The 26,335-nt window shown below is 38.8% G+C and overlaps 1 protein-coding gene and 1 non-coding gene across 3 annotated transcripts in view; one reads left to right on the forward strand and one right to left on the reverse strand.

Moving 5' to 3' along the window:
- The window catches only part of Slit2 (slit guidance ligand 2), a 305,954-nt gene extending 283,434 nt beyond the window's left edge, over positions 1-22,520 (forward strand). For both annotated transcript variants that reach the window (XM_042674753.1, XM_042674754.1), the window contains 7 exons: positions 1,322-1,459; positions 1,555-1,795; positions 3,330-3,460; positions 14,202-14,356; positions 19,315-19,603; positions 20,094-20,305; positions 21,789-22,520. In XM_042674753.1, the coding sequence (XP_042530687.1) occupies positions 1,322-1,459; positions 1,555-1,795; positions 3,330-3,460; positions 14,202-14,356; positions 19,315-19,603; positions 20,094-20,305; positions 21,789-22,030 (1,408 nt within the window). In that variant the 3' untranslated portion in view covers positions 22,031-22,520. The remainder of the gene's footprint in view (positions 1-1,321; positions 1,460-1,554; positions 1,796-3,329; positions 3,461-14,201; positions 14,357-19,314; positions 19,604-20,093; positions 20,306-21,788) is intronic.
- LOC122104111 lies at positions 5,751-5,877 on the reverse strand. Its single transcript, XR_006146880.1, has one exon. It is a non-coding gene; the product is annotated as a small nucleolar RNA SNORA40 (small nucleolar RNA).
- Positions 22,521-26,335: the final 3,815 nt, after the last annotated feature.

Here is a 26,335-nt window from a genome sequence, read left to right on the forward strand (position 1 = left end):
TATATATATATTCTAGATAAGGAAGTATTTGGTGATATTTAAGTATCTTAGGCAAGATTACACTTTATGATACATAAAGTTGATTAAATACCAAAAGACAAATACCTCATGATCTCACAAATGACCTGAACACAAGTACCATAACACTCTGGAAGGAGATCATTGAAAAGATTGCTGTTACTATTGTGCTGGTAGTCATACAGTGTGGACTGGCCAAAGGAGTGATCCCAGGTAGGACAGATGAAATATTGCAAAGGTTCATTACACGATTGAGAATGGCATACAATTTTAAATTTTGGAAGTTTGTTTTATTTAAGGAATTTCTTACTTAATATTTATGAGTAACAGACACTGAGGCTATGGAATGGACTGCCACCGCTTGACAATTGTTGTATACAACAATTTTCCTAGGGCATGATAAAGTCCTGAGTCCTGGCTGTCTACTGGCCAGCACTGAACAAGGACAGATTTTTAAAGGGAACCTTAAGAAATTGATTATCAGACCACAAAATGCAGTGGCCAGGGATCCAGGCTCTTTGATCAGACAGCTTGAGTTAGACTTCTAGCTGAGGCACTTAAGTGGCATGTCGTTAGGCAAGGTACTTCAGCTCCTTGTCCCTTAGTTTCCGCACTTACACAATGGATATAATGGTATCACCAGTGGCTCAGGGCATGGAGGAGATTCAGTGAATCCATGGAAGACAGGAAGTGCTTAGAAATGTCAGCTCCACTGTGATCCTGATTCTTCATCCTCAGTGGAGTTGCCACTTTTCAACAGAGTGCAGAGGCCAAAAAGCTGTCTGTGGACTTGGCCCCGTGGATTTTGGTATCAGATCCTTCACAGTCAACCACGTTTTGTTATGTCATTTTCCAGATGTGTCAAAAATTAGAGTGCCTAATATTAACTCACTAGTTTCCCTGAAAATTGTATTTTTGTTCCAATGCATCTAATAGCTGTGGAAAAGTTAATATATTAATCAAGAGGGAAGGAAAAAAACAGGAGGGAAGGAGAAAAGGGAGAGAGAAAGAACTCATGATTTCTTTATTCTGTTGTGACAATCAAAATTATCACAGGGGCTGGTCCGAGGCAGAACCATAGGTGGAGAAAATTCACAGAACAAGCCACATCTCCAATAGATCAGAGTTGGAAACCACATGCTAGTTTGCAGCAAGTTCGGTATTCTCAGCATTTGTTAAATTAGAGATGAGACTGTTACAAAGATGTGTTGGTTGAGTTGAGGACATTTCCTCAAACATGGAATGCATCTGCCTATTGATTTATCTCCATTGAGACTGAAATTTTACCTGTTTGTTCAAACAGGTGTGACTGCACACCAGGATACATCGGGGAGCACTGTGACATCGATTTTGATGACTGCCAAGATAACAAGTGTACAAATGGGGCCCACTGCACCGACGCGGTGAACGGCTACACGTGCATCTGTCCCGAAGGCTACAGGTACACACAGAAATACTCAGTTGCATAGACATGTGCTTTCAGCACCCATCCATATAAAATCTGCACTAACTTCCGCTCTCCTCTGTATCTTTTAGTGGCTTGTTCTGTGAATTTTCTCCACCTATGGTTCTGCCTCGGACCAGCCCCTGTGATAATTTTGATTGTCAGAATGGAGCTCAGTGCATCATCAGGATAAATGAGCCCATATGCCAGTGTTTACCTGGCTACCAGGGAGAGAAGTGTGAAAAATTGGTCAGTGTGAATTTTGTAAACAAAGAGTCCTACCTTCAAATTCCTTCAGCCAAGGTGCAGCCACAGACAAACATCACCTTTCAGGTGAGCCTCCCCACCCCCAAGAACAGATGTGAGCTTGAGCCAGAGTCAGCCTGGGTAGATGATGACACCCATGATGGAGTTTGGGAATGCTACTGATACTTGCAGAGACGGTGACAGAATGTTCATTCCCCTCGTGGGCAAAGCTTCAGTAATGTTTCTCTTCAAACTTTGTATTTAAAAAAAAAAAGGAACTGGTATTTTTTTATCCACTCCATTATCTTGGGTGAGGGACAGCAACAAGTTGAATCCCTTTATTGGATGCCCAAGTGAAGTAACTCTATTTACTTATTTACTTATTTTATGGCACTGCTGTTCAATCACTGCACAGGGTGGAGGACATTTTTCCTTGGAGGTCTGCGTTTAAGAAAGGCTTAAGTGAGACAGAACTCAGCTGAAGCCTATTACATGAAGTCAGGTGGTGGGCTGTCACTACTGTGATCCTAGCTACTTAAGAAGCTGAGATGTGAAGACTGTGGTTCAAAGCCAGCCTGCAAAGAAAAGTCCAATTAACCACCCAAAGGCTGGAAGTGGAAGTCTATTTCAAGTGGTAGAACACCAGATTTGAGTGAAAAAGCTAAAGGACAGTGCCTAGGCCCTGAGTTTAAGCACCAGGATTGAGGGGGGGGGGGGGGCGTGGGGGAAGCAGGAAGATAACATGAAATTTAACAACTTAAATTTAAGTCTTTCCACCAAGAAATCTTTTCCTTTAAGCAAATCATTCAAATGTTGGGGGGGAAAGATGGTGCTAGATTGTTTAATAAATGCAGAATATGGGGCAGGGACATATTAAGACTGAGTATTGTGTTATCTGCTCATCATGATCACTTAATATATTTTGAATCTAAATGACTTCAACCAATTTCCTGTAGATACCATCCCTTCTTCTTTTTTTTGCCCTGACTCTCTGGGTATTGAGGAGTGGTAACTACTTTTGAAGTCCTGAAGAACAAGACCTTGGGAAGGTCTTTTCTAAAACTCTGTCACCCTACCTTCCACTCTATTCATTCATTCATTCATTCATTCATTCATTCATTCATTCATTTATTTTTACAACAATGAGTAGTCAGAGAACATTTTCCAAGGTATATGAGGCTTAAGCCCTAACTTTACATAACTCTAGTCTTTTCAATATCCTCAAAAAGAAAAGGACCATGATTAAAAAATGAACACCAACAACAGATAAATCCTCATGGACCTAACATAACTATAAATAATTTTAATACAAGATATGAATCCGCCTTGCTCAATGCAGTCGTTAGTATATGACAAAGATGAAACCCATAAGAAGAATAATGTGAACATCAGAGAGAATCTCCAGCAAAGGAAATCCTAAGCACATAGCTGAAGTAGTTGTCAGTTCTTTATAAATTTGTTTACAGCAGAGTAATGTATAGGCAAGTTAGCTTTCAGACAGCTGTGTGCATTAGATTCCACTAGCCATTGTGAAAAAGTAAGCTATATTAAAAATCTTCCTTCATTTGATGGGATGCATTTGTTGAGTGGGCATCTACTATGTCAAGGCCTTTTCTTCCAGATTGCCACCGATGAAGACAGTGGCATCCTCCTGTATAAGGGTGACAAAGACCACATCGCTGTGGAACTCTACCGCGGGCGCGTGAGGGCCAGCTATGACACCGGCTCCCACCCGGCTTCTGCCATTTACAGGTGAGGATCTCTTAGTTACTGGTAAAAGTGAACTGTCTAATGAAGCACTGCTTCTCCTCTATTATTCTGTGATGGCAATACAGGAAGTGGAGAGGGGTCATTTTTTTCCACATCTCTCTTGTGCCTCTTGTGCTTTTGTAATGGAATACCTGAGACGAGGTAATTTCTAATGAAAGGAGATTAAGAAGAGGCTGAAAAAAATCCAAAGTCACGATTCCCACATCTGACAAGGTCCTTCTAGTTGTGACATCCTGTTAGAGAATGAAGAGGCAGGAGATCACAAGCCAAAGATGGGGGTAGAGAGAGGAAGGAGGGCTAAACTCTCCGATTTTATCAGGCTCACCTTCCCATGATGGCTAACCCACTTTTTCTTTCCTTTTCTTTTCCTTTTGAAAGTCCTAGGCTATGAACTCTGGGCCTGGGCGCTGTCCATAAGCGACTTTTGCTCAAGGCTAACACTCTACCACTTGAGCTCGAGTACCACTTTTTCTGTGATTAATTAGAGATGAGAGTCTCATGGACTTTTCTTGCCTGGGCTGGCTTTGAACTACAATCCTCAGATCTCAGCCCCCTGAGTAGCTAGGACTACAGCACCCAGACTCACTTCCTTTGATACAGCATCAATCCATTTGTGAGAGTGAGGGAATAGCCCTGAACACCTGCAAATTCTCCCCTCAGTACTGCTGCACTGGTGTGTCCCCCAGTGAATGAACTTTCAGAGACACATTCAAGCCACAGTGCACGTTTTATTCTCTGCCATCCTCCTGCTATCATCTTTTGAGTGAATTCTATCATATGTAGAAAGAACTGCAGAAATCATCCTTTAGAGAAGGGAACAGAAACTCATATACAGTCAGTGTTTCCAAGCATAACTAAATTAAAAAGTCAAATATAGGAATGGAATATGCCCCCACCAATTTATTCCATAACAGAACCAACTCTGGCAGTAAGGACTCCTGCAACAAAGAGCTTTCCTGTTGACAATACAGCAGAGGCAGTCTGGAAGGAACTCAGATCAGATCTTCGTCAAAAGACTGTGCCTGCTCGCTTGTCCTTGAATTCTGTGGGTCTGATTTGGCCATACTCTGGGTTTTTCCAGGAAAAGCAGAAATCTCTTCTATTGAAGTCAATGTGAAATTTTCTCTTCTTTAAAGATTGTTGGTTCAGGTTTTAGAACCATGTTTATGAACAAAACACACTGTAGGCCAAACACACTTGGTCACAAGCGATTGGGCTTTGATTGAGACTCATAAAAGAATACTTGTGACTTTGATTTTATTGGCATTACCCTTGCTTATAGACATTTGCTTCAAAAGCCTTCACATCGCGTTGGATCCTTCATAAGTAGTTGTGGAAAAGTAGATACCAGTTGCTACCATGAGTGGACTTTATTCTTTTTGGTGGTGAGCAAAACCTCCACTGAGACTATGTGAAGCATGGATGTAGGCATATAATGAATGGTTTTCAAGTGGTAAACAATGCCTATTTCACCTCCAACTGGTGAGGAACAGAGGCCAGCATATTAGATACTAATAAGCCTTCAATTTTATAGTCTTGCACCCCACATAAAGCTTTCATACATTTATAGCTCATTTTTATTTTTCTAATATTTCGTGATAATGAAACCATATGAATTTCCTAAGGGTCCTACTGAGTTTTTGAACTGGATTATTAAAAGCTAAATATGGGTAATATATGCCAAAAAGATTTCTAAGTAAGTTTTAGAAAGCTAAGTGATTATATTCAAATGAGAAACTCACTAAAGAGGTTTTTCTTTTTTTGAAGTTATGTTCTTGTTACTCCTCTTCCAAGCAATATAGATTTTTCCTGCCAATTTCTTGAACCTGGGACATTGATAAAAATATTATATTGTGTAATCTTTATTCAAAATCAAAAGTTTTATGTTTCTTCTATAAGATTAGTCAATTGAAACATGTAAGGCATGTAGCTTTAATTTAAATCTTGATGTGTGAGTTGTGATATGACAACTTTGGAAAAGCTACTACATTTTAGTAACAGAAGACAGTCAAAGTTATCTTAAATTGAGGGTCTGGGAAGATGGCTCAGTGGTAGAGTGCTTGCCTTGCATGTATGAAGCACTGGGTTTGATTCCTCAGCACCACATAAACAGAAAATGCCAGAAGTGGCACTGTGGCTCAAGTGGTAGAGCACTCGCCTTGAGCTGAAGAGCTGAGGGACAGCGCCCAGGCCCAGAGTTCAAGCCCCCTCAACTGGCAAAAAAAAAAAGTTATCATAAATTGAGATGAGTATATACATATATATTTTTTATCATATTCCTTCTTACATATACCAAAATCTCATATTAGCAATGAGTTCTGGGTTGCAAAAGAGGATTTACTGTTTGCACCTCTCTGTAAGGCCTTGTTACAAATTAAACAAAGACACACACAGGTGCTCGAGATGAGTATGTATTAACTTATGTTAATTACATATGAAGAAAATACATTAGAAAAATAAGAGGGATAAAAATAAGAGGTAAAGAAGAAGAAAGTGAGGAAGGTCTATGTACAATATTGAAAGATTTCTAAGATACCATACTCAAAAGGAAAAACAAATGTGTGTAGTACAATCATGTCAGAGGAAGATATGCATATTTTTATTTTTATGACTTTTTTCCATAAAGCAAGAAGAGTCACAGAGAGGGAGTTAGGACATAAACAAGGCTTTTACATGAACACCACTATGCCTGAATATTATCAGTACGCAAAATTTGAGGCCAAAGCAAGGACCCAATGGTCTCCAGATGGTCTGCCATGATTTTATTCCCAGCTTAGCCAGCCCTAAGCAAGCAGGTCCTGGGTGCACTCTATCAGCTGCCAGGGCCTCATCTGGAAAATAAGGGTAATGCACAATAGTACCATTTTTATGTTACTGTGGTAAGAATTTTATTATGTAGCATATGTAAAATATTCCAAAAATGAATGGAAAATAGTAAATAATGGTAGCTATTGGAATCATAAATTCAAATGATCCCAAACTGAGTTTCTTTTATTTGCTTTATGCAATCCTAAATTCCAGTCACATTATTTGTAGATAGAAGGGCATTGCCAAGTCCTCCACAAATATTGGATTTGCCTTTAATTCTTTTCTTCCCTTCATTTTTAATTTGAAATTTGTCCTGAGACTTAACTGTGCACTTGCTAATTTTCTGGCTTCTAGCCAAATGTCAGAAACTGGCACACGTGCTTACTAAAAATCTCTAACAGAAAAGTACTATTTCTCTTATCATGGTAAAATCTATCATAAAAACTGTTAAAATCAGTTTTCCCATTGCTTACTTAATAAATATTTTGTTTTAATTGCCTGCTCAGCTTTTAACACTGAGGGAATGGATTTATTTTAGTTAATCAAATTTGATTAAAAATTAGAGAAGTATAAGCATGTAAAAGTTACTATTTCTATAAGACCAAGTTTTTGTTTGATGATATTCTTCATTTCAAATAATCTGTATGAATACAATTCTGTCTACATTGATAGTTTTCTGCCTTTTAAAGATTGTTTCTTGAAAACTATATGACTGTGATCAAGACACATTGTATTCATAAAATGCTTTGTTGAATGGCAACTCCTTTGTACTTAAAGATTATCAAATACTTAAGAAATTATATTAAAAATATGTGTGTGTACCTTCACACTCAAATTCTTCTTCTCTTCACTGGGTAGCTTCTTTGGAAACATAGTATTTAAAAATTAGGATAGTAGCTGGGCACCAGTGGCTCACACCTGTAATCCTAGCTACTCAGAGGCTGAGATCTGAGGATTGTGGCTCAAAGCCTGCCTGGGCAAGATAGTCCTTGAGACTTATCTCCAGTGAACCATCAGAAAACTAGAAGTGGCACTGTGGCTCAAGGAGTAGAGCACTCGGGCCCAGAATGCAAGCCCCACAACTGAACAAAATAAAATAAAATAGAATAATATAGAGAGACAGACAGACAGACAGAGAGACAGTGGTTACAAGCCGTTAAGTGTGTTTGAAGAAATGCAAGATGCAGAACTTACTCCTTTACCAGTAGGAATGACATGGCCTGCACAGATCCTCATGTTATTTCTTACACCAGATGGTCATTCACGCCTTGTTTGAGACAGGCATAGATTCCCAACCCTGGGCAGTGAGTGGAGCAGGTGTGCTGGAAGACCCTATGCCTTTCTGCTTTGGGAGACCCCCAACTGAAAATTTACATTTACAACAAGTTCCCAGGTGACGTTATGTTCCAGACACGACACTTTAAGAATTGTGCATGGAAAATGACTCTATTTGAGTTGTGCTTTGAGAGCAGATGATACACTTCTCTCCCCGTGTTCAAGTCCCATGACATCATGCTTGGAGCTGGCTTAACATCAGACATGTCGGCAGTATTTCCACCCAGCACTCAGCCAATGCTGCAAATCCAGACTCATTTTCCCCTAGAGATCCCATGGTTAAGCATTTGCCAACCCTCCCTGGTTTAAAGTAATCAGTAACAACAGAGTTGACGTGAGCTGCTAGTAAATGAGTGCATGTAGAGTCTGGCATTTGTGTCTCATTTTTACAGCACTTAGAGAATGGTATATAGAAAGACTCAGTGGTAGTGCCATGAGTGGAAGTCTGAACAAATGAATGAAGGAAAAATACATGAGTTGTCAGCCTAACCTTAAAGCTAACCTCAGCACTAGACATTAAGACAGAAATGAGGGAAAACATTTCTATTAGGCGGAGTGATCATCTTCTGCCTTTTACATCTAGATATTTAAAATAAGAACTATTCCTTTTTCCCACATTTGTATTAGCATTCTAATTAAAATTGAAATACATTGCTTAGAAGATTCATTTTTTTCTTTTTTACTACCAGTCCTGGATCTTAAACTCAGTACTTATAGAAGGCCCCTAAGCTTTTTTTTTTCTCTCTCAAGGCCAGCACTCTACCACTTGATCGATTCATAGCCCAACTTCTTGCTTTTTGGTAATTAGAAATAAGTCTCATGGGTGTTCCTGCCAGGTTGGCTTTGAACTGCAATCCTCAGATGTCATTTTCCTGAGTAGCCACCAGTGCACAAACTTAAAAGCTACTCTCTAAAATCTTCTTCTGAAAAACTCCTAAGCATAACTTTATGGACAACTATAGTAGACATATGTGTTATCTCATTTGGCTTACTATTTCTTTTGACTTAAAAAGACAGGCAGAGATTCTTTACTATTTTCTTAAATTTTATTGTATTGTATTATATTGTAAAGATTATGTACAAAGGGGTTACCGTTACATAAGTAAGGTAATGAGTACCTTTTTTGTCCAACAGTGTCAACCCCCCTCCCTCATTTTCTCCTGCTTTCCCTCCTCCCTGACTCCCCTCCTCCCAAACTGTGAGGTTCATTTCCAACATAGTGTCTTGTGAGTATCGCTGGTGCATTGGTTCACCCTTTGTCCTTTGTCTCACCATTTTGTTATTCCTCTTCCCTTCCCCAAATCTGATAAATGTCTATATAAGACACCGAGTACCAAGACCAAAAATAGTGAAACAGGGAGAAAATGAAAAAAAAGAAAGAACTTCACACAGTACAGTAAAAAAAAACATACATTTTGTTTCCATATCTTAGAGTTTATTTCTATTATCATCATTTTATATGATCATATGTACATAGCTATTGAGCTATTGCAATCCTCTGCTAGTACTATTCTAGCCATAAGATTCTCATGTCTCAAATGTTGTACACTCAGGCCACAGGTAACAAAGTGAGAAAGGACCAGTTCTGTTTATTTCATCTTGGATTCCTATACAAATCATTCACTTAAGTTCTTTCAAGTCTAAGGCTGGAACTCACATAAGCAAAGTAGGATTCTTATCTTTATTAAGCTACTGAAATAGTAGATACGGAAATATGACATTGTTAGTGTGTCCTGCATAAGTACAATGGAGAAAGAAAATTAAAAATAAAAACATTATAGTACTCCTCTTTTCTTTGAAGCCCTGTATCATCTTCACACTGTCTTGATAATAACAAACTGCAAACGGTGTGATAAAAATTGCGTGATTTTCATATATCCGTGCACAGTCCAGAAACTCAGGAAAAGAAAATCTAAGATAATAGATGAAGGTAGTAAAGTTAAATTACATACAAATGGTAATAAAATGAAATTTATGTTCCTAGTAGAAAGGCTCCAAGTTAAGTGGTTCACTGGCTACTTTTTGTGAGTCATCAAATATATAGCTCCCTCGGGAGTGGTGAGAGAGAATTTATCAATAGTTATCAGAACCCCAAAGGACATTATGCACTGTAAGTGAGGACACGGGAGCTGAATGTGATGGACTGTAAAATCGATGACAACTTTGACTCACAGCGACACAACTGGGTGTCAGTCTTTCGTATTAAAAGGAAACACAGTGCAAGGACTTTTAGGTGTCTCCTAGTCTCTCATGATGAAAAAGACAATGTGAAAAAAACAATTTAGACCATTCTTCATATGACAGTTTCACTTTAGGATTTATGCACACACTACCATCTTTTTAAAAAATATCTCAAAATATTGACTTGATAGTATTTGTTTGCAAGAAGTCAAAATCAGCCAAGCACCAGTAGCTTACACCTGTAATCCTACTTACTCAGGAGGCTAGGATCTGAGGATTACAGTCCTAAACCATCTCAGAACTGGTACTGCAACTAATAGAGCACTAGCTTTTACCACAGAGAGTTTCAACGTCAATGCCCAGGCCCTGCATACAAACCCCAGGACTGGCAAAAAAAAAAAAAAAAAAATCAAGGTCAGCCAGGCACTGGTGCCTCACGCCTGGTATCCTAGCTACTCAGGAGGCTGAGATCTTAAGACCACAGTCCTAAGCCATCCTGAGCAAGAAAATCTGTAGTGGTAGAGTACTAGGCTTCAGCAGAAAAGCTCAACCCTGAGTTAGAGCTCCGGAACTGTCACACACACACACACACAAAAATTAAGTCAAGTTTAGATCTAGCTTAATTCCAAAAGGATATAAATGGAATAAAGTCCATGGTAACCCTTAGCATGTTCCAAAATGATCAGAGTGGACCTTTAAAACTGTTACTCTGAAATTCATTCATAACTGGGAAAACAGAATCCAAAGAAAATTTGCAAATCCACAAACTTTACATGTACTTGCATGACCTTCAAACTCATATAAGTCATATAAGATTATTCCTTGTTTTTAATAAATCAATGGTTTTTAGTAAAGGTAACACATTGTGCAAGCATCCTATAAAGGTGTCCTCTGTGTAACTCTATACCTAGCGCTGTTTGGTGGATGGTTATCGTGTATAGAGGATGTAGTGGTAACATTCCATGCCATCTGAATGACACTGGGATATTTTGTATTTTTACAAGCGTGATATATAATAATTAAGAACACACAGATTCAAGCCAGGAAGTATGGCTTCAAGTCTGTTCATCTATTAACTGCTGTATTACCTTGACTAACACGAATAGCCCTTTGTGGGGCTTAAATAAGAGTGATACATAGACTGCCTAGTGAGTGTCACTGTTGTATGTGTTCATCATTGTTCCGCTTTCTATGTGCCCTCTCTTGCCCTCTCAGTAGACACTATGTGGAAAATGAACTCTATCTTACGGATGAGGATCGGAAAGGGCAAAGGAAGGGGAGACATGTTTCAAAAAGGATTGTACGGATTGTGCCTGATTCATGTAACTGTACCCTCTCTGTATATCAACTATACAATAACAATTTTTTTTAAAAAGAGTGATACACATACAGTTTTTAGAACACTACTCATCCAGTAGTATAGTATGTGCTAAATCACTCTTGCTTTTCTTAGTTACAATTCAAGCCAGGGTCATACTTTTAATGAGATGACCGTAACTTATCTCTCAGAATTTTCCTTCAAGTTACTACCACTGAAAATCCAAAATTGTTAATAGCATGCATCTTTTTGAAGAACTTTCCTAAATAAACTTGAAGCCTGTTGATTATAACTTCATTCATATTGATAAAAAGTTATTTCTAAAGCAAAGCATTGGTGGCTTATGCCTGTAATCTTAACTCCTCTGGAAGTTTTGATATGAGGATTATTGTTAGAAGCCAGCTGGGACAGGAAAGTCTGTGAGACTCTTATCTCCAATAAATTACAAAAAAAAAGAAAATGCTGCAAGTGGAGCTTTGGTTCAAATAGTAGAGCACTCACTAGCCTTGAGCAAAAAAAAGCCTAATGACAGTGCCCAGGTTCTGAGTCCAAACCCCAGGATTTCCCCCTACACCCCGAAAAAAGATTATTCCTAGGTTATCTTGCTTATATTTATAACATCCATTATATTTACATAGCATGTATTGATTAAGCATCTACTATATAGGTGAGATGTTCTTCTGAATATCTCTTTAAGAAATACCCCAATAGCAATACATGACCAGTACATTAAAGTGGCTTAAAAGTAGTGAGCATTAAAAATGTGCACTCATGACAAGAAGAACAAAGAAGGGGATAAAGAAGAAGTGGGTCAAGAAAGGTGGTGACAAAATGACCTACCAGCTGAGCACTGCATTAGGATGCATACAACTTTAATGTTCTGAAGTCATTGGACTGCATGCGGCCAACGCCATCATTAACACCGACATGTCTGAATTGATTGCCTAATATGTGATCAAGAACTCCTTCCTCCATGCATATGGATCTTTCTTTGCAATTTTAAAGGGGAAAGGGGGGCTACATATATTAATATTTATAGTCTAATTAAGGTCAAATTTTATAGAATGTCCATCTAAAACCACTTTGAGAATTACATCTGACCACAAAAGCAAAAAGCAATTGGCTTCCATTGTTATGTATATCTTTATTTTAATGCTTTAGAACTTCTAGTAACTTTAGTAACAAAAAAGTTGTATTTCTGCCAGTCTTTAAAATTACCTTGCATTTCATATTTTCAAATGAGCCAAGTTAAATTTCCTCTTGAAGAAGATCCTAAAATTGTATTGGATTACTTATTTATACGCTGATGGCACTGGTGCTCATGTTGATGGAAATCCTGAATATATAACTTGGCTCTGCTATGCATCTTTATAAAAAATAATTTCATGCAGATCTCAAATTAATCATAGGAAAGTAGCATTTAACAAAAAAGAAAATGGAAGTGTATTAGTATTCCAATAATCAAAGGTCAAATATTTAATAGATGCAGGCCCAGGATTCAAATCCAGATTTATCCGACTTGAAAATTCCCACACCAATATTACAACTTAGTATATCTCCTTAGGAAAGAGTAATATTTAAGACCAGCAGTGTTATGCAACGTTATTTTATCAGTAATATCCTAGCCTAAATAATGTCCCAGTATGTTCATTGGTAAATGTTCACAACCTTTGTTAGACTGTCTTTTACCTGTATAGTGAAATGTGAGTGTATTACTGAAGTTGTACTGTGCAAAAGTACTGTGTTCTTCTCAGGTCCTGTTTTATAAGTTCATTAACTTTTTGCCTGAAGTAATACCACAATGAGGTTTGAAACCACAAGTTAAAACCCTAAGTACCTATTAACAGACTGTACCAACTTCATCTTATTTCTCAGTCTTCATTGTCTACTTATCTTCATTTTGTAACCTTTTTTTAATCTATTTTATGCATTTTTATATATCTCCTCAAGGTGCCTAGATGGCAACTGTAAGAATTGTTAGCAATTCTTGCAGAAAGGACACTGGGCAATCGCTGTCCTTATGACTCTGTAGGCATCCTATTTAACTTGCTCGTCCACTGAGCACATCTCTTCACAGTGGTATACCTTAATGGGATATCACTTCACAATGAGACGTCTTGGAATAACTGCACAGGAAGGAAAAATAGAGTATCAGTTAATAAATTTCACAAAATACAAAAATCCTCTTCAGCTCGTTCTTGTACTTTTTGTGTTTGTTTGACATCGCCCGTCCTGATGCAGGGTCATGAGAGCAGAGGCCAGAAATCCTCTAGAGATTCTAGAATGTATTTGGCATGGGTGAAGGTGTCATGTCTTTTTAATTCTATTTGGCATGATAATCAATATCTTACTTAGTAAATGGAACATTTAGGGCATTAAAAGCAAATGCACTGAGCTACTCCAGAGGTAGAAATCAGGACAACCACAATCAAAGGCCAGCATGGGAAAAACAAAAGGCTCTACCCTAAAACCAATAAAGCTAAAGGGTATTTAAATGGAGGAGTGGCTGCCTGGCAAGTACAGAGAGCTCCTGGGTTCAAATATAAGTTGGTAGGGGCTGGGAAGGTGGCTCAGTGGTAGAGCGCTTGCCTTGCATACATGAGGCCCTGGGTTCAATTCCTCAGCACCACATAAGTAGAAAAAGAAAAAAAGCCAGAAGTGGCACTGTGGCTCAAGTGGTAGAGCGCTAGCCTTGAGCTGAATAGCTGAGGGACAGCGCCCAGGCCCAGAGTTCAGGCCCCACGACTGGACCCCCCAAAATATAAAAATAAATAAAAAATAAATTAGTAAAAGCAATTGCATTTTCTCTTTGTGAGTTCTACAGAGATTAAGGGAATTTGACTAGATCATGAATAGACCCAGTCATTTTCAATTATGTCAGTAGGAAAAACTTTGTGTACAGTCTCTGAGAACTTGAAACCTATTATCTCCTTGAAAATATCCTTTTAATTAAAACTCAACTTCCTTAACATTACTTACAACTATCTTTTCCTAAATGGTGCTTATTAAAGTATTAGTTTAATGACTATTCTTTAATAAAAAGAAAATGGAAGAAGCAGCTCAATTGTTTTCCCATTGTAGTGTGGAGACAATCAATGATGGAAACTTCCATATTGTGGAGCTGCTTGCCCTGGATCAGAGTCTCTCCCTCTCCGTGGATGGAGGGAGCCCCAAAATCATCACCAACTTGTCGAAACAGTCCACTCTGAATCTCGACTCTCCACTCTACGTAGGAGGTAAGCTGTCTCTCAATACAATGCATCACTCAAGTGATAAGTCTCATCACAGACTGAAGCTATTGATGCCAGGGACCATAACCAGTGATAAACAGTTATTGAAGATAAACATTAAGAGGCTGTTTTGCAGTCCTGGGTCTGGTTTAAGTGTGTTATTGACAGAGTAGAAAGTTAATATTTCTTTGTGATCTGTCACCTAACAGGTGACTTATGCATCAGATCATTTTCAGTCTTATAGTTAGTCATCTTGTCTCACAGAAAAAGAAAACTAGTTCGTGCCAAACCAAACAAAGAAGAAAATGGTGACACAAGTTTGATGAACATTGCAGAGCAAGTGACTCCCAGCCAGCTTCTTCTGTAAGGAGGCAGAGTCTATCAGCTCAGCCAAATGTTGTCATGCTGTAGTTTCTGTGAATGAATTCTGCAAATTTACGTACATGGTAGGATAATTGTCCTTGAAACTCTATGAATGAATGGAAGAATCAAATGACAGATTATATTAGGTGCACAGGAAGTAGTTCTTCTTGGCAAGACTTTTGGGAAATGAACATGATGGCAGGTTAGAAAATTAGGACTAGAAAAGGTGAATTTAAAACCCTAGGCTTTATTTTTAAGCACTATGAAGGAAGATGAGGAAATGAAAAAGCGACATAGGACCAAATTCAAAGGAGCCAAAAAGAAATACTGTATAGGGCAGAGCTCACACCCTTTCTAGAGAAGCAAGTAGTTTAAATGCAGACATAGAGCTGGACAATTCAGACCAAGGACCAAAACAGCAGGTGATGCTGAATCGAGATGCATTGGATTTGATTGGTCTTCAACTGAGCTGATAAAATTAAACTCAGTTTAGAAATAGGATGAGTTGAGAGACTGAAGTTTCTGAATAAGTCAGTGCCCTTGAATGCTTTACCAAGATGTGTGTTTTCACTCACTTCATATTACCCTTTATACAACTCTAACCTTAAGATGCTATAATTAACCACTTGAAGCTTTCTCCAAAATCATTTGTTGGAATTATCCTCTAAGTCCAGAGAACTTCTACTTTGAAAAACTTTGGTATAGAAAACTTGCAGTATCTTAAGCAATGTGCTATTTTTTACAAGCAAAAGAGTTCAAAGAGTTCAAAATTCTGTTCAATTCTGTTAATATTTATGACATACCTCTAGGCCCAAGGAAGTTAATGGAAGAATAGAGCATACAAAGTGAAATGCTCAAAGAATAAGAAGACATCACAATGAAGCCCATTTTAAAAAATTGCACAGGTCACTGTGGCTCATCCATGTAATCTGAGTTATTAGTGAAGTGGTTATCACAAGAATCATGGTTCAATGCTCTCTCAGACAAAAATTACCAGACTCAATCTTAACAAATAAGCATATTGTATTTAGTGCATGTCTGTTGTAGCTCCAGCTACATGAGAGGTATGAGTAGGGCATTCTTGACTGAGGCCAGAAACTCTAGCACCTATCTCAAAAGTTTCTCAAACAAAAATGGTCTAGGGTATGGCTCAACTGTTAAAACAACTGCCTAGCAAGCAAGAGGCATGAGTTGAAATCCAAGTACTGGGAGAATAAGAAGAAAGAAACATTTGAAAGGGGGAAGGAGAGACAAGAAAGAGTAATAGAGCAGATGATTGTGATCAAAGTAGACTGTACAAGCATATGGAAACACCACTGTGAAACTCATTTGGTATGGGGGGTGGGGGGGAGTTGGTGAATTGAACCCAGCACTTGCTAGATGGTATTTCTACTATTTGGACCACGTTTCCAGCCCAGAAACCTCTTCCTTCATGTAATCAGTCTATGCTAACAATAATACATCTGCCTTCGACTCCCAGGAAAATGGGAACCACAGATACACCGTTTAATCTTTGCGTAATTAAAATCTTACACACTGACCCTTCTCAGCAAGTAGCCTGATCTGTTTGTACCATGGGAATCCCAACTGTGAGTCCCATTTAACAACAACAACAAAGCCTTCCCTTGTTGCTAACCAAATTGCTTTGTGAAAAAGAAAGCAAGTCATAATGGGAACTACTATTTAAAAGCAAAAAGGATGTTCCATGCGCCCAATGCAGTGCTTCTCTTAGCCTTCATCTCTAGAGATATGAGGGAGAAAACATTTTCATTTTTTAAAAGTCTCTGAGCCTCAAGGATTTTTATAAAGCTTGCCAAAGTTTACAAAGCTATTACATGGGAGACCTCATTTAGATTCAGGTCTGCCCGACTCCAGAGCCATCATTTTGCCACTCAGTCCTTAAAAACACCACCACCACCACCAAAACAAATCTGAAAGTGAAGTGATCTTAAGTTATGTGGCTTTTAGTTGTTTATTTCTGACCTCGTGCTTCACTTGATTTTATTATGCTTTTATTAGAAACTGTTTCACTGGATCTCTTAAAAACCTCTTTAGGATTTGGTATGAATTTTACTTTAATAAAGCCTGAGATTGTTTAGGTCTGAACATTTTCATTTTTCAAGGAGGAAAAAGAAAAAGGTTTTAAGCTCCCGAATGAAAAGTGCTAATTCCTCTGAGGATGAAGTACCTAGCAAGAATACAGACACCTCTGTCCTAGGCCTGGAGGAAGCCATCTTCACCCCTCCTCTCTGCCGGAAAACACACGGAGCCTGGGCTGGCTCTCTGCCCATGCAGACTCTGGTCTCAAGGGTGAAGCCAAATTTTTTTAAATACAAGGAAATACATAAAAACAGAGCTTTGAAGAATATATGGCAGAGCAATGAGAAAGAGTCAAAAGCAAAAAGAGGTCAATACATCCACTTCCAAAGGAGGACGGCCCAATGCTGATGCATCTCAACACCTGATCATTCACAGAAGTGTCCTCTGAGAAACTAGTCACTTAGCTTAACCTATCCTTGCATTCATCATTCCCCCTAATGCATCCTTTCTGTCACATGACACAACTTTTTGTGGTTTTGAGAAGAAAAAGAGCAAGATCTAGCTATCACAACAATAACATAAAAAGATATTTCTGCTTCTGTTTATCAACTACAACCTCGAGTCCTAAGCAAGCCCACAGAAAGGTTGACTCAGAATGTCTTGACATGAGTCTAGCTTAGAGGTAAAGTGGTATGCTTAATATTCCAGGGGCCTTGGGTTCAATCCTAAGCATCAAATAAACAGAAAGAATAGAATAAAATAGTTCTTTATTTATATCCTATTAAAAGTCAAATAAATGTATAACATATAGCCATGTTCATTTACAAATGACTGTAATCAAAGCAAGACCATTTTATAATTGGGAACTTTGGGAATGAAAAGATTGCCTTTCTCCCTGCTGAGGAACTTAGCTAGACTCTATTTAATTCTGACAAATACACATAGGGGTACACTACCTCTATCATGAATGAGCTGTTCAAATTAGTTCTGGAAGAAGTACATTTGTACTCTGAAGAAAGGACCATAAACACGTGACATTAAATGTTGTGGGTGAATATGATTTAGAAAGACCCCAGAACAAAGACCTTCCTTCAACATAGCCAGTTGCATATCTTTGACCTTGCTGTCACTACCTGATTTCCAAGGCCAGATTGATGCTCACTAAAAACCTATACAAATGGAGCTTAAAGCCAAGATTTGTCATTGACTCTGTCCAAGTGTAACCATAGATCACCTCGCATCAGTCACCAGTGCGGCATTTTGTCATTCCGAATTCTGTGCCTGCCCTCCATCTTGAGATACTGAAAAAAATCCAGGGTCAAAAATTTCAGGAACAACTGCTGTGTCCAACTATTTATGATATCATTGAGAACATTGAGCTCCAGAGAAGAGAAATGACTAGCCCAAATGTACTAAAAACCAAAACCAAAGACCTGACCTCTAACCTAGCTATCTGATTTTAGTGTGTGTTAGGACTTAAGAGACAGTATAATGGGAAGATTCTGAGATCTTTCTGTCCCTAGATTTATAAACAAGTTCCTGGGAAGAGAGCAAACCTTTGACTTCCTAGCCCAGAACTTGAATCCGGTAGCTTTTGGTCCAGGCTCAGTTGATACCTGAGCACTGTGAGAGAGTCAAGGACTCGGAAGACCTCTGGCTCCCCTCCTCCCTTACCCCACAATGACCTGGAAAGTTGCCTCATGCCTGATACCATTCAAGCACTATTTCAGGGTCTGGCTCATGCCATGGAAAGATTCTTCAGTTTTGCCAAAATGAAAGTTACCAGATGACTGACATTAGTGGAATGTATCTTCACCAAGATTTGCAAATACTGTTTGTGAAGGAATTTCTTTTGTATTCCTGATTTATGTGGGGAATGTGAAGTCTTTGCTCTCAGTAGCAGGCAAAACAAAATCATGATGTCCATGAAGTGCTGTTGATAAGCCACAGGGGTGAGTTTTCCAGGCATTGACATCCTGCCTTGAGCTGGAACATTGCTCCTAGTAATTTGTTTAAATTAGAATTTGTCAGGGCCAAGATGAAGGTCACTCTGAGCCTCCACATTCTCCCTCTGAAATATGGTGCTAAACCTTGGATCTAGAATCAAAGCAAGGCCTTTTGTAATCAGCCTAATTCTAACCAGGTAGAACTTCTGAGAGGACTTCAAGGAGCTTTGTGGAGCTCTGGGCTCCCTGGAAATCTGTAATGTCTGGTAGAGGAGACTCTAGAATAAAGGAAACTCCAATCTCTCTAAGTCCAGCAATTGTGGTTCTTAATTTTATATATGTATGTGTCTAGGGCAAAGTTTTGTTGGAAACAAATGTTCAAGATTAAAGATGGACCTAGTGAACTAGTTGTTTTAATTATACATTAGAAGAAGTACCTGCAGAATCTTCCAGAAACAAAAACAATAAACATAATACACAGATCTTTTTCAACCTAGTACCCTTGCCTAGATATCCTAACTTAGTAGAGCTGAGGTAAGGTCCAGAGCATCTATCTGCATAGCCTGTTTCTGAAAGGCCCCAGAGTCTGACCTCTCCCATGGTGTCCCTCTGCAGGCATGCCTGGGAAGAACAATGTAGCATCTCTACGCCAGGCCCCCGGGCAGAACGGCACCAGCTTCCATGGCTGCATCAGGAATCTTTACATCAACAGTGAGCTGCAGGACTTTCAGAAGGTTCCCATGCAGACAGGCATTCTGCCCGGCTGTGAGCCATGTCACAAGAAAGTGTGTGCCCATGGCACCTGCCAGCCTGGCAGCCCGACGGGCTTCACATGCGAGTGTGAGGAGGGCTGGATGGGGCCGCTCTGCGACCAGCGGACCAATGACCCCTGCCTTGGAAACAAGTAAGTTTGGGTTTCTGGGTAACCTATGAGTGAGCCCGAAAGGAAATGAAGGAAATGGAGAAAGTCAGGTAGAAGGAAAGATGGAGGGAAGAATTTAAGAATCCTTCACGACCATCCCAGGGGACTACACAGGGGCAAACAGGCATGGGAGAAAGATTATTAGAGTTTATATAGGTCATTAGAGGGGCCATATCTCCTGGGAGAGGGAGCACATGGCCTCTCTCCCTATCCAAGTGGCAGGTAGTCTGGGGCTGGTAGTGAGGTAGGTGCACACACAGGTAGGTCTGGGTGGAGAGAGGAAGTGGCCAGCTGTAACCCTAGGGCAGGGAGGGGCTCAGGGCTGGGGTGGAGCCAAGGACAAGAGGTAGGGATAATACTCACAAAGAACCCTCCCACTGGAGTTCATTCTCTTTTTCAGTCAGTGATCTTTCATTCTTATGTTGTGATCCTCATCCATTCTCACTACATGCTCCTTCCTGTTCCCCTGCAGATGCATGCATGGGACGTGCTTGCCCATCAACGCATTCTCCTACAGCTGCAAATGCCTGGAGGGCCATGGGGGCGTCCTCTGTGATGAAGAAGAAGATCTCTTCAACCCCTGCCAGACCATCAAGTGTAAACACGGCAAGTGCAGGCTCTCGGGGCTCGGACAGCCCTACTGTGAATGCAGCAGTGGATACACTGGGGACAGTTGTGACCGAGGTAGGCCAGCCTAGCAAGGCCCCTTCTTCTGGCAAAGCACGAGGGGTACTAATCCTTGATACAAAAAGATGTAAATGGGGAAAGAACTAGGAAAAGGTGAAACGAGGTAAGAAAATGCCCATCTGCCACGTGACTTTCAGGTACAGCTGTTGGTTTATTTTTAAGTTTGTTAGGAAGGTTCCAGATTTCAATTGCCCTACACCTCCATTATAAGATGTTACACAGCTTCTACATGTCTCCTCACATATCCAGATTTGCAATGAAAACTCTCCATTTTACACTTCTCTTGCTCTTCTACTACCTTAACGCCAGTTCTGACCAGCAGATTCTGTGGAGAAGGACAAGGAAGTGCCCAAGCAGTGATAGCTCATATTTACACATTTTAATATTAAATAAGTTATAATCCAATAGCACCACTGATGGAGGAATGGACTTAACATCAGAGAAGATTACCCTGAAATTCTCTCCCCCACCCTCCTCTTTTATCTTCAGATTGGCCTGGGGCTAGTTTAAGGAAATTACAAGAATACAAAGGAAGAGGCACATTCCATTTCTGTAAGAGACTAGAATCTCAGAGATGAAGAGACTTCTCCCGTCTCCTGACGAGATTACTGCAGAAGGTCACGCACTCACTGCCAGGGTTTTCTACCAGTATCATTCAACCATCAGCCACATCTCCTGCACAGTCCCCACAGGGTTCTAGGATTCCCACATCTTTACCTGTGCTTCTTTCTCACTGATACACACCAGCTGTTCATCTTCTTGCTCAGAAAAGTGGGGGCTAATAATTCTGTCTGGTTTTACTTTAAAAAAAAATCATCTTTGACCTGATTGATCTGATTGATCACATCAAATCATGCAGGTGAGAGGGATGGAAACAGGCGGATTTTTCCACCCATCTCCCCCTTTTTCCTTTGTTTTCATGATCAGAATTTGCCTTCCAGCTAGTATGGTCTTTATTTTGTGCATCTGAGGAAAGATACAAGATGGACGTGCCCGTGGAAGCTTTAGTAGATGTCTCTGTTTTCGAACTACTTCATAGAGAGGGTAATTTATGAAGTTGGTGGAATGTTACTTGTATTAAGTAACAGATTGGACAATATTAAATTCCAGGTCTAATAAATTAAATTGCATTCTTTCTGAAACTGCTTCCCGTGGTAAACAAAACCAGCTGTTAGTAGTGTAAAAACAGAAGATGTGTATTTTTCCTCCCCCCCCCTTTATTTTGCAATAAAGGAAAAAGATTTAGGAATCCAATTTTCTTGTCAGTGCAATCTGATTGTATTTATAGTCTACCTATATGGCATTCACTTTGCTGAAAATAAAGACCCAAAAGAAGTATTTGTCCAGGAACTTGGCAGCCCATAAAGTATAATATGAGCATAACGCTAAAAATAACAGTCATAAAAGAAAATCACAGACAAGACCCTCCAGATGAAGATGTGGACCCTTTAAATGCTTGGGCTTTCTTGTTGTTTTCTAGAAATCTCTTGTCGAGGGGAGCGGATCAGAGATTATTACCAAAAGCAACAGGGCTACGCCGCCTGTCAAACAACGAAGAAGGTCTCTCGTTTGGAATGTAAAGGCGGGTGTGTTGGCGGGCAATGCTGTGGACCTCTTAGGAGCAAGAGACGGAAATACTCCTTTGAATGCACGGACGGCTCTTCCTTTGTGGATGAAGTTGAGAAGGTGGTGAAGTGTGGGTGTATGAGGTGCATATCCTAAACGGTGTCCAGGCAGCCCCTCAGTCTCCGGCAAAGGTTCTATACTTCTTGACCATGTTGGACTAATTCATGCTTCCTAGTGGAAATATTTGAATTATATTGTAAAATACAGAACAGACTTATTTTTATTATGAGATTAAAGACTTTTTTCTGCATTTGGAAAAAATAATAATAATAAATTACGCTTGAACTCAAGCTTCCCCAATGCTGGAGAAGTATGAAGAAAGCTATACTTGGAAGCCTAAACAACCGTGATGGAAACCACGACAGCATGTCCATCTTTGGAGCATGCGAAGACTAGCAGAAGCACACACAAGAGACTGACAGCTATGGTGCACTGAAATTGCCCAGAGCATAAAACCTGTGTCCCTTTATTTACATCCATCCAGGCAGTTCACAAGGACATATCAAGTACATATGTGTGAATGGGAGTGCCAGGCAGGGGGATGGAACTTCAGAAAGCATCGATAAAGCAAGGGGATGAGGAACATCCCAAAGCTCTGGGTTCCATGCACAAGATGAAATGGGAGAGGATACATTTAACCTTCTTTTTCACATGTCAGCACGTCAGCAGAGAGCAGCACACAAAAGTGTTTATTTACCATTTTCCAGTATTAATTTTTTGTAATATAAATGATAAATGAGATAATAAAGAACCAATAGATTATTGATAAATAAATTAGTAATAATATGAATTTTTTGTTGTTTCTATGAATTCTAAACAGCCCTATTCAGTATTCAGTTTCAATGAGGAATATTTATTGTATCGAAGTACACTGTACTTAACGTTTTAGGTCATCCTTTCGCTGTTTCTCAATGCTTTAATATATATTAATTTATAATTATCCTGATATTTTTGTACATTTTTAAAACTTAAAAATCAGGAAAATTTTTTTGTTTGGCAGTAGTGCTAACATAGGGTGCTATGGTGTCATCTTGGAACAAATACATGATTGATCTGTTTGTTGGCCTTGACATCTGACCTCTGGCATCACCTACAAACAGGGCCTCATTGGAACACTTGCAGAGTGTATGCAAAGTCTAAAAGGAGAAAAATACTCATTTGCCTGTGAGATCTGATTGTGAGATGGTGATATCTGTGGAAGGAAGAAGGGCCCATCTTCACTGAATCCCCACAGGAAAGAAATGATCTGTAGCAATCAACCCTAGAAAGTAGACCCTTTACAACTTTAATATTGCCTTGACTTTTTCTTTTTGCCTCTTTATGGGGGAGGGTGGGAAAAAGAACGACGGTTCTGTCAAAAACTGTAATTTTTTCCAAACAATAAAGCTCCTTTGTTACTTTAATGTTCCCATGTTAACATGTATGCTGCTAAATTGCCATGTAGAAATGATTATTTGTAGTGGACTGTGCTCTTCCATCATTAAAATCCCGCAGTGCCCTGTCAAGAAAAAAAAAAAAAAGATGTTCTTTTTCTCCAAACAACTTTTTTTTTAATTTTCACAAAAATTAGTTGTACATGTATAATTCAGTGTGCTTTCTCTTCCTCCAGACTAATATCAGTTACACTACTGATGTTTGTAAATTAAACAGATATTTACTTCATAACAGCTTGGTGGTTTTCTTAGAAATTATGTAATGTTTTCAGGCCCAGCCCAGCAAGTGCTCCTCAGTAACACAGAAAGAGAAAGACAACCTTTATTGTTTGCTGCCAGACAGTGGACAGTGGAATGAGATTAACATAGTTTCACATCTGGAGACTTTCGAATGGCCACCTAAAAGATACAGATAAAATAGCATGTTCTTTACTAAGATAAAGTGCATATTAAATTAATTTCCTCCCCTCTATACACAAAAAAGAAAACATTCTTAAGTGAAATCTAAATAAGACAAAGTGTTTTTCTTCACTTATTATTATTCTTTCCTTCAGTTTGAACCAGACCATCCAGACCTGGTAGATATTCAGATAGATTAAGCAATTTTGGCCACAATGATAAAATTTATTCATATCTCTTTATAAAAAAATAAAAAAGCATGCATCTATGTCCCCCCCACACAAGCAACATATACAAATCTCTCCCACAGATGTGGGCATCCAATCATTTATTCATTCTTGTCTAAAATGTCTTCACTTAGATTATATAAATATTCTATAACCATTATGAAACATTTATGTATTACTCTTGGTTGTGCCTTTTCTTGAAGGCTTTTGAATCATTCATTAATCAAAGAAACAGTTGCAAAGATAACATGTTTTAGATTTGTTATAGATGCACCATATTTTAATGGTGAATGTTTTTGATGGCTTATTAGATGCCAGATATCACACTAAGAGTATTATTTGAAATCTCACATTTACCCATATCAATGGGTGAAATTACTGTGCTCTCTATTTTACACTGGAATCAAGTGCCTGAAAACACAGTAGAACTCCATCTCTGGCTATTCAGACCAAATAGTCTACATCCCAAAATACAGGGAACAAACGTTAGCTCAGTAACAACTTTTAAGCCACTTCTATTGGAAAAATGTTAGTCCATGGAAGCTTTTCTGTATTAATCATGTACATTTAAGTAACATGGATTAGAGATCTTACTTTTCTGTTCCTTTCCAAGACATGAATAAAAGTGAAGTCTTGGTAGTTTCCAAATAGTATTCTTCCTCCTTCATGATCATGCAGGCACAAAGTATCATTGTTTCCCTGAAATTGAGCTGTTTAGTGAATTTCATCATGGATAGCTGGGCTTGTGATGAGACTCCCTTATGTGGTGGAGCTGGGTATTGAGAATGCCAGTAGCCAACGAATCACTACCGAAATGAGACTAATTAAGAGCAATTATTCATGTTCTACCTGGCTTCTTACTTATAAGGCTTCCACAGCAGAATTTCTTCAAACAGAAAACTATTGTTTTTGCAACAGAATTCAATTTTTAAAACATCCCCATTTGGAGTGAAAGCTACTATAAGAGACTAGTGTCCACTTTTAATCTGTAAAAGTGAAGTTCTGAAATATCTTTAATGGGTTTATTTTTAAATCCTTCATGTCTGAGGCACCAATAGAAATTTCACTGGGAGTCTGACATGTGTTCATTGAATAATAACCACCTTCATTGAAGTCTGTTTTCACCACAGACTTCCTGAAGTTATTTCTAAACAATGATAGACTAACCCTCACTTTAGAACTGCTCTGAGCATTTTTTTTTCCTGTGGATGATGTGCTTTCTCAGCAGCAATTGCTTCTGGAGAAATGATTAAAAGACTTGAAATCGATTCTGGGCATAAGGATCTTGAGCTTTATGGTGTCATCTGCCTCATGTAGTGACCATTATTTCAAAAGTAATGTTTGTAAAAATACATAAGCTATAAAAAGTATATGAAGTTTTATGTAAAGCTTTATATAAAGCTTAAAAAGCTATATAAAATATAGAAGCTATTTTCATTTCCAATCCTCTCCATGTACTCTCAAGTCATTTAACAACAGATTTTTAGTGCCTATCTCTATAAAATGCATGAAATTATGCCAAATCGTTAGGATAGCTTCAGATGGAACAGACCACAGTACCTTGTTGGTGCTCACATTCAATGCACTTGGGGCTGAATTAAATTGGGTAATAGAGGATCCACAGAGATAAAACTAATGCATAATTCCAATTTGATAAAGACACTTTAAGGAAATTACAGTATATTGGAAATCACAAGAAAGGAATTCAGTCAAATATGCATCAAGAGGTTTGAAAGGCTCTCTGCAGAAGTAATCTTTAGGCCAAATTAAGAAGCATAAATAAGATCTACCACTGAGGAAATGAGAGGTTGATACAGGTGTAAACTAAAAATACCTGCTTGTGCGCTGAACTGAGGAGTGAAAGAAGTCTGTATGTCTGCATTTACTTAATGTGTGTAAACCAACTGTGGTTACTTTCTGGTTTGTAACATTCTCTAAATGATCAGGACACAAGTGGCTCATACCTGTAATCTAAGCTATTCAAGAGGCTAAGATCTGAGGATCATAGTTCTTCAAAGTCAACCCAGGCAGGAAAGTTCCTAAGACTCTTACCTCCAATTAACTAGAATAAAAAAAACTTAGAGGTGGAACTGTGTCCAGAATGGTAGAGTGTGTCAGTCTTTGAATGAAAAATCTGAGCAACCATGTCCAGGCACCAAGAAAGACCTAGTACCAGGACCAAGAACACCTCTGTGAATATAGACCACAGTTTTCTTCAAGCATCTCTTTAAACAGGCTTCCAAAATGACACACAAAAAGATTTCCATTTTCAAATAGCAGTGAGTTAACTATGCTTAATACAGTTCCCCTCAAATTCCAAACAAAATGCTTCTGAAAACATA

The sequence above is a fragment of the Dipodomys spectabilis genome, unplaced genomic scaffold, assembly GCF_019054845.1.
Source record: "Dipodomys spectabilis isolate Male_0828 unplaced genomic scaffold, ASM1905484v1 ptg000021l, whole genome shotgun sequence".
NCBI classification, from domain to species: Eukaryota; Metazoa; Chordata; class Mammalia; order Rodentia; family Heteromyidae; genus Dipodomys; species Dipodomys spectabilis.